The sequence below is a fragment of the Anarrhichthys ocellatus genome, unplaced genomic scaffold (genome assembly GCF_004355925.1).
Source record: "Anarrhichthys ocellatus isolate YVR2014 unplaced genomic scaffold, GSC_Weel_1.0 scaffold62, whole genome shotgun sequence".
Classification (NCBI taxonomy): Eukaryota; Metazoa; Chordata; class Actinopteri; order Perciformes; family Anarhichadidae; genus Anarrhichthys; species Anarrhichthys ocellatus.
Genome location: NW_022280092.1, coordinates 330,914 through 339,386, shown reverse-complemented (window position 1 = coordinate 339,386; position 8,473 = coordinate 330,914). Strand labels below are relative to the sequence as shown.

Genomic DNA, 8,473 nt, shown 5'->3' with positions numbered 1-8,473 from the left:
ACACACACACACACACACACACACACACACACACACACACACACACACATTACAGCACAGCGACTCCTGTGTGAAACCTCTCATAACATTACAAGATCGTCCCGACTTTGTCTTTAGATCTCGGAACTTGAATTGGAGCGTTTCACGAGCTAAAAGAAGCCCTGCCCATCACCTGACTAATGGCGAGTGAGACGGAGATCAAACGTTGCCACATCATAGGGGAGTCGGACGAGTTCCTTCCATTAAATCTTATCTAAATGAGAGTGACACATAAAAGGACTCTTGGTCCGGCTAATTTTCTCCATCAGGACGTTAGCCTGTGATCTGAGTGTCTTTCATGGTCTCATCGCAATCAGAAAATACGGTTCTCAGCCGTCTGCTGCCCACAAAGCCTCTCTCTCCACAGCCTGCACAGCAGAGGGGACAAAGGGCTGTGTCACTATCACTCGCAACGGAAGCTATAGCGTCTGTTGTGCAAATAAATGGAGCCTTTTGGTCATACAGACGGGTCAATAATTATCCGAAAATACCTCACTGCTAGAGATCGAGTCACATAAAAGAAAGTCTGTGAGGCAGCCTATGCGGATTGTAATTAACTGATCCAAACACATTTATGAAAACATCATTAATAAACTAAACAAAAGCACTGCAGCATAATTGTGTGCATGCTGGCATTTTAAATGTGCTGAATCTGATCACGTTCACAGTGCAAACTCAAAACACATTGAAATATGTTGTGCTGGTGGGACACGGGCTAGATAATAGGTGTGACAAGTATTTAAAGACAAGTCCTAATAACGATACATATTCACAGTAAAATATGAATTATATATGGCAGTAGAGGGCCTGTGCCCTGGTGGATATTAAGCTCTTTACTACACTTACACTGCTCTCTTTTTATTATGCTAATGAGCATATCAAGCCACTGGGCTCTGATTTGCCTTTTCCTTGTTAATTGGAATGAAAAAAAAAACCCTGAGCCATTACTAACATCACTTTGTCAAGCGCCTGAACCGCCTGCAGTCAGAGGAAACATCCCTGAGCGGAAACTGGGATGATTTAGGGAGTCGTGTTGAAAGAGTTCACACTGGTGTGTGTTAACATGATTAAATGCATTCAGATGACTTTTTGTGGAGGTGTTCAGACAACTAGTTCTAATCAAGCAGCACGTTTCTAAATCCGAAATACATACATTTCTGTTTTAGAAATGGAAATCCGACAGTTTAGGAAACGAGCTAATGAGCTACCGAGCCCCTTTCTCCCCTCTGCTCTGCGGGGGTTAGACCTCAGGTTCAACAACTGGGTAGAGTGTAAAAAAAAAAAAAGGAGAATAACAGAAAGATGGGTCGAGAATACAAGAGGTTCCCCGTCCTCTCGTGCTGTTTTGAAGTGCATCTCTTTTGAAAAGTCAAGAGTGGACAGCAGACTGACGAAAGAAGTTGGCAATGTCTTTGGCTTTTTTTCAGATAGTGCTGCTGAGCAACTACGATGGACGATCAGTCACGAAAAGATGCGTGCATCCAGCTTCACAGCCAAGTTCAATTTTAGTCTGATAGCATAACATCAACACAGCGTGCTTGGATAAATATCTTATGAGTTATTTAGTTATTTAGCATCCTCGAGATATATATATATATATAAAAAATGATTTTACGATATAACTGACAGATAATAAATTTATATGAGTCATGCTTCTTGCTGTTAGAAGGGGACTCCAGTCTGCAGTGTAGTTCATTCCTTGTACCATGAACTGAGGCTCTTAGTCAGCTTGCTGTTCATACATAACACGCACCAGGCCGTGTATATATTTAAGTGAGGTAGTGTACAGTGGAATAGTACCTGCTGTGGTGAGCTGTGACAGGTGTGGAACGGGCTATGTCCTTAAGCAGACCGTCATCAGTGTAGCCACCCAGCTCTCCTGTCACCCAGTCAGGCAGACCCGCATGGCTGTGCTCCATAGATCGACCACTCAGCGGTTCATCGAAGTAGATTGACTGAAAAATGAAAATTCACGGACAGGAGATACAGATTCGGTTCATTGTTCTACAAATGAAGGCGGTGCATTGTCACTACTAGATGGCAATATCAGTGTTTGTGATTGAATGAAGCAGTGATTCTTACCATGTAGGTAGGGAGTGTCTTGAGGCTGCCTGGCTCTGGTTTGCCGGTGAAAGGCCTCTCTAGGACCCCTCTTTTGAGCATGTAAAGGAGCAAACGGGCGTGCATGTTGCGGTTCTTACGACCCATCACACCTGAACCACACGCAGCCGGGTCACACAGCTTCTTTATCCATACTGCACACCGCTGGCGCTCTGGAGTCAATGGAAGAGAGAGGGACAGAGGCAATAAGTCCACAGGAAATTAAAAAACATTAATGTATTTTCTTGTGAGCGACTTTCCAGAGCCAGCAACTACAAGTGTGATGTTAGACCATGTTGAGTGAAGTAAACAGAGATGATTCTCTCACCTGTCTTGTTGGGGTGTTTCAGGACATATGGCTTCATGTCCAGCAGGAAATGGTCAAACTCAGTGTCCAGCCTATCCCACGAGTCCTCGTGTCTGCTCATGGTGTCCTGAGGAGATAAATACATGAATCCAACGGTACATAAGAAGTCACTCTATTGGTTAGCGCTGCCTCTGTTAGCTAGCTACACAAAGTTCCAAAAGAGTGGAGATCTAGCTAGTTATAACAAACAGGCAGGGTAACATCGTGTCACGTGATGTTAGCACAACATGACATGGTAAGAATCTGATAACTACACTGTTCACAAACTAGCTAACTAGCGATGGATAACATTACCTCAGACATTAGCAAAAGAGCTAAAGCAGACCTGTAAAGCGCTCGCGGGGTGGTATTATTATTTCACAGACTTCCACAAACAAACAGACGACACGCTTAGAGGAATTTACCGTTAACGTAAAAGTAGAATAACATCTTAAAGGCGACTTACTTTGAGCACAGATTTGGCCGCTCAAAACGGTTCAAAGCCTCAGCGTCCTCACTTTACGACACATCCGGTTTTCGTGGCGACGCAGCGGCGTCTCCCTGTTGCCATAGGAACTGTGCATCCTTTTTACAACTGTTTGATGTGTTTTTTTTAAATATATATAATATATGTATATATATACATATATAATATATATATATATATATTATAATATAATATATATATATTATAATATAATATATATATATATATATATATAATATATATATATATATATATAGCAATATATCTAATATATCTAATTAGAATACAGTCTACACTCTGTTTTTATTGAGCTTTTTAAATAACTGCTTCAATAATAGACTTTATATAAGCTTTAAACTAAGAAATATACTAAATTCTCAGGAGCATTTAATGTAGACAAATAAGGTGGATTATCTGAGATAGTGTGACATGATTCTCAGTTTAGTCAAAAAGTGCAATGTAACTTTAAGTCCACACGATGGTGCACAACACCTTGAGTGTGTGCGATGGTCAGTAACGGATGGAGGGACATGCAGTCTTGGTTCATTCCTCATCAAAATATAATATATATACATATATATTCCACAGACCATATATTTATCAAAATACCCGGATCTGGTGCACATAGAACATTAGAGAACGTAAGCGTCATGTGTTTAGGTAACCCAAAACTAATATAAACTCTACCGCGAGGTTAATTGCGCGCTGAAATTGGAGCGAGATATTCCCACAGCACGTGAAGGCGGACTTTACCGACGTCACTTTTTGAATGAAAAAGAAGCGCTCAGCTGTGGTCCACGCAGAGGGGAGGCGTGCGGTCCGTCAGGAGCTCCTCCATCAGAGACAGAGCCGTGACAAAGAGACGAGGACCCCACAGGAACACCAAGTTGTGGCTGTAGTTTTTTGTGGTTAGTCCCCCATTATGGCTGACCATCTTTTACATTATAACGACTCGGCTGGGGTTGGGAACAGATTCGCCCGCAAAGGTGCTTTGCGGCAGAAGAATGTGCACGAAGTGAAGAACCACAAATTTACTGCGAGATTTTTCAAGCAGCCGACGTTCTGCAGCCACTGTAAAGACTTCATATGGTAAGCATCCCCAGTGCACACCCGTCTAATGCAGAGTCTTCATAGATATGAGCAATTTTAGCAAAGCTTGCGTTTTTCCCAGCAACTTTATCTTCCCATTGAAAGCCTAAATGTAAAAGAGTTTGCAGATACTAATCACAGAAAGTGAGTGTTTTGCCATTTCTAGAGCTTTAAGCCAATTTGTTAAAGAAAGCAAGATTTACTTGTCAGTTTCTGAAATTACATATTGCCAACCACCCTAATTGTGTCGTTTGTGTTGCAGGGGATTTGGGAAACAAGGATTTCAATGCCAAGGTAAACCACTTGCATGTGTGTATTGATGCATTTGTTACTGGAAGTGTCAGCGATTGTGTAGACACTATAGCAACACGACATCGCCAGGTGTCCGTTTATACCAAGTTACAGAAGTCTAGCGCCACACATCCACAGCTGGATATGCGCTGTGTCATAAAGCAGTTTGCCATCTCACTCAAACATCCAATTCTTTTAAAATATAGTCACTCTAAAACCTCACTTTCAGCATTAGTAAGTTGTTAAACGAGCAAATATTGTATAGAGATTGCAGATCAAGGACACATGGAAGTCTATAAAGCAAGTTCACGAAGTTTTTATTATTTGTTTTCTTAAGAGGGCACTTCATGCTGCAAAACAAGAAAGCAGGAGTTAATATTTGCTTGACAATTAGAAATGTTAAGATTAAATTCATGTTTCAAATAAGCATTTAAAAAGTTAGGTTTAGTTGTGGTTTAGTTGTGGACACCTTTAAAAGTTCTTCACACCGTCAGGAGCAGCTTTTAGTTTTGACCCTGAACCCGTTGAGCTTGCAGGCATTGGACGGGGAACATCTGGCGAGTACCTGGAGTTGCTGTGGAGATAACTGGTTCGCTGGTAGCCGTTTCTGGACTGGACAATATAGCTCGGAGGAGGGTGGTGTGGACGGATCGGTTCACTCACTCTCTGGGTAACCACAGCTTTTTGGGGGTCGACAACTGGTTTTTGTGCCTGGTAGCTCTCCTTACTAAGGTCAGGATCTACTCCAGAGAACCAATTAAATGGTCTTCCCATCCCAGATGGATAGACAGGCCAGGCTCCCACATTAGCTGGGTTACTGGGGGATGAGACCTTCTTTGGAGGAGACGTTGAAGATCCCGTGCTCATGTAATCAGCTTGGCTAGAACGTCCTGCAGTATTTGAAGGCTGCTTAGCATCCTTATATTGATCTTGAGTCTGGATAGGGCCTGGCTGAGGCGTTGCTGGATTATTCTGATGGTACTTGCGGTTTAAAGGAAACACAAGTAGTTTCTCAGGGTTCGCTAGGCTCCAGTCTCTCAAATGACCATTGAGAAGTCCATCTATCAAACCAGAACCTTTTGTGTCGGGCAGGTTTTCTGGAGATGCGACCGAATCTGGCAGTTGTGTAACTGAAGACTTGTCACTCGTGTAAACGGGGTCAATCGGTTGGTTATTTAAAGCCTGCCAGGCACTCCGATCAAAGGTTTCAGGATTAAACACTTCATCTTGTTTACGCGGGTCACCATTAGATGGATATCTATAACCTTTAAAAAAACAAACAAAGACAAAACATTAGATATTGCTGAGGCCTAATGTGATAATTAAGAAGAAAGTCTTTACCTCTTAAAACTGGTGATCCAGCACTGCAGTCAAACAGCAAATACATCCAGGAAACCCTGCAGGAGGCCAGTAAACAACAAACATTCGATTAAAATCTCTGCGAAAGGTAATTGAAACATAAAGTGCAAAGAAATGCTCAACGTCAATTAAATTTACCGCAGAAGCAGCCCAAGAGCCATGGCTATTAGCCGAAAAGCAGCACCCTGTCCTCCTCAGACACTGTGGTTTGAGCCGAGATGCTCACTGGGACTAACTAGCCTTGAGAGTAAGTCCTGGCCTTGCTAAAAATCCCTCTGTGTGTCTCTTTTTTATACTGTTCCTACTAAACGAAGTCCATTAGCAGCAGCTGCTCAGAGAGCAATTAGCGGTCAAATCGTTATCAGGTGTGGCAGCTGGACAATCCAACCCACTGTCTTGAAAGTCATCTTCGTTACGCTGAAATCTTTTCTAACTTTGCTCATTTCGGAGAACACTGAACACCTTTCTTTGAATTGACCTTGCACTCAAAAGGCTAGACTTTCGCTTAATGCTTTTACATGGAGTCAGGGTGCCACGCATGCCCTGAAATCAACACCCTGATGCCACCATCTTTAGCTGGTGTAACATTTCCCACCAGACATGTGATACTGTGGCAGCCAAAAGGGGAGAAAGGCAAAGGAAAGTGTGAGGAGTGAGGGAGACAAAAAGGGAAAACATTAGGAAGAGTTCTATTAATGTAAAATCAAATGTGAAATATTGGATAGAGAAAATGAAGTTAATGGATATGATGTATATCTCGAATTAAAGTAGACATGTACCATTCTGATTGTTCTCCCCCTTTTGCATTTGTGCAAGAACATTAATTGACGCATGGCCCAGCAACCCCACAAGCTTTGCATGTTACAAAGATTACTGCTATTGGGCTTAAAGTTTAAACTACCAGACATTGAAGAAGGCCCGATCATCAGTGTTGGGAGGGCCCAGTCTGTAGAGCTGCTGTGCCTCTAGAAGGTGGTAATCTTACTAAATACTGAGTAGAAGCAAAATGATCAATCCTGCTGCTGACTGCACTACCGTGATGATAAACTCACAACCAAACTTACTGGCATGTGTGTTGTTCTCGTTGCCAACTGGTGTCATTCTGCAGGGTCACGTTACAAAGTGATGCTGCAGTGAGAGGATCTGTGGCTTTAATTAACTCTCAGTGTCTCCCCTATGTCACAATGGACACGTGCGTCTTTTCCATGGGAATAGGACTGCTATGTTGTGCATATCTGTGTGTTTGACCATTAATGCATCGTGGGAGTAGGCTGACAGATGCATGTTCTTGGATGTAGGCAGGATGTTGGATGTTGTTTTTGTGTGCATAAGGAATGCGTTGCTTTTTGAGAGCCATGTAGTGGGCTAATCCCTGGAGGCCTTGATGTACGGATTTCTCTTTTCCTCATGGGGTGGATGCATAGTGTCTTTTGTAATTGTTGGTTAGGGATGCCAATATATGTGACTGCAAGACAGATTTCTATCTCAAATATGTATAAATATGAGACTCTAAAAAATCATGGCATATGTTTCATTCTGTGAATGCAAACTTAGCTCTAGTTATCCATGCATGAAGCTCAAGAGCCGAACCTTTTAAGAACTGCTTCTCTGAGGCAGGAATGTCCAGACAAATGCTTCATACATTCATGCTGCTAAAGGTGACAGTGTTGCATGTTTGAGGTGCAGCTCACCAGCAGAACATTTGGCTTCTAAGGAGTTATTAGAAAGGTGGGAAAGCTCTGGCTCCTGTGATCTTCCATGCATCTGTTTCCCTGCATGGCTGGTATCGGTTTGTTGTTTCTTACACTTAGGCGTGGGCAGATTAAGGGCTGTCTAGAGCTTCCTGCCCTGCATTGAAAAGCCAGATACCAGCTTTCCTGTTTATTCTCCAGTGATCACACACCCCCACCACACACAAACAGAGTGCCATCCAAAGCACTGCTTCAGGATCTCTGTGTGGGTGGAGGACAGAGCCCTTGCTGCTCCCAGGTTGGTGCCTGGTATACCTTGTTATTGTTAAAGGCAACAAAGGGGATGTGTGGTTCACCGTGGTGTATGTCACAGAATTACAATACAATGAATGGAACACTTAATAACCAACATCATAATGTTCAGCAGCCTCACATTTACTGCCATTAACCTACTTTCTTTCCAGTCACCAAAGGGGACTAAGATGTGACTCACCACAATATAATAAAGAACCCTTTATTATATTTCACTGTCCAGTACATTGATTAGTGTATTTAATATAGATCGTAGAGGTGCGCTTGCTTGCATTGGCTGTGACGTGGTCCACTGTGGAGAATCTGTGACAGCGATGCATCCGGTCATATGGGCATGCTGAGATATATCCTACACACCCAATGCAATGATACACTCCACCTGGACGTCACCAGCCCTCCCTCTTCTCCCTCACGCTGTGCATCTTTATTCCCACTCACTTTCATTGTGTGTTGGCTGTGTTTTTTTATTCATGACTCATGAATGTAGTCACTTGTAGCAAAATGTCAAATCTGGACTTCAAATTTCTAGTGCGATAAGTCTGTTCATCATGCTTTTATATTTTATTTTTAATATTATAAGATTTAAAACCATGTATAAGCCTCATTAACCACTACTTCAAACTTTAGCAACAATGGCATAAACATTTTAAAATTAAATTGAAATCTTTGACATAGAGAGGCTGCTATTGCAGAATAGACTCAAACAGAAACGGGTGAATAATGTAAGGAAAACATCATTTGCACCAACTAAATAAAATT

The 8,473-nt window shown here is 42.2% G+C and overlaps 3 protein-coding genes across 5 annotated transcripts in view; 1 reads left to right on the top strand and 2 right to left on the bottom strand.

Annotated features, from left to right (window-relative positions):
* Nucleotides 1–3,033, bottom strand: part of cep112 (centrosomal protein 112) — a 34,018-nt gene extending 30,985 nt beyond the window's left edge. For both annotated transcript variants that reach the window (XM_031872092.1, XM_031872091.1), the window contains exons 1-4: nt 2,952–3,033; nt 2,468–2,573; nt 2,122–2,312; nt 1,840–1,994 (exon numbers count right to left, since the gene is read on the bottom strand). In XM_031872092.1, coding sequence (XP_031727952.1) covers nt 1,840–1,994; nt 2,122–2,312; nt 2,468–2,567 — 446 coding nt within the window. In that variant the 5' untranslated portion in view covers nt 2,568–2,573; nt 2,952–3,033. The remainder of the gene's footprint in view (nt 1–1,839; nt 1,995–2,121; nt 2,313–2,467; nt 2,574–2,951) is intronic.
* Nucleotides 3,034–3,741: 708 nt separating this feature from the next.
* Nucleotides 3,742–8,473, top strand: part of prkcab (protein kinase C, alpha, b) — an 85,895-nt gene continuing 81,163 nt past the window's right edge. For both annotated transcript variants that reach the window (XM_031872100.1, XM_031872099.1), the window contains exons 1-2: nt 3,742–4,061; nt 4,324–4,355. In XM_031872100.1, the coding sequence (XP_031727960.1) occupies nt 3,895–4,061; nt 4,324–4,355 (199 nt within the window). In that variant the 5' untranslated portion in view covers nt 3,742–3,894. The remainder of the gene's footprint in view (nt 4,062–4,323; nt 4,356–8,473) is intronic.
* LOC116397009 (uncharacterized) lies at nt 4,647–5,985 on the bottom strand. The gene is made up of 4 exons (XM_031872098.1): nt 5,850–5,985; nt 5,694–5,749; nt 4,822–5,617; nt 4,647–4,702 (listed from the first exon to the last, which is right to left on the bottom strand). The coding sequence occupies exons 1-3, from the start codon at nt 5,870–5,872 to the stop codon at nt 4,824–4,826; spliced, it is 873 nt and encodes a 290-aa protein (XP_031727958.1). The 5' UTR covers nt 5,873–5,985; the 3' UTR covers nt 4,647–4,702; nt 4,822–4,823.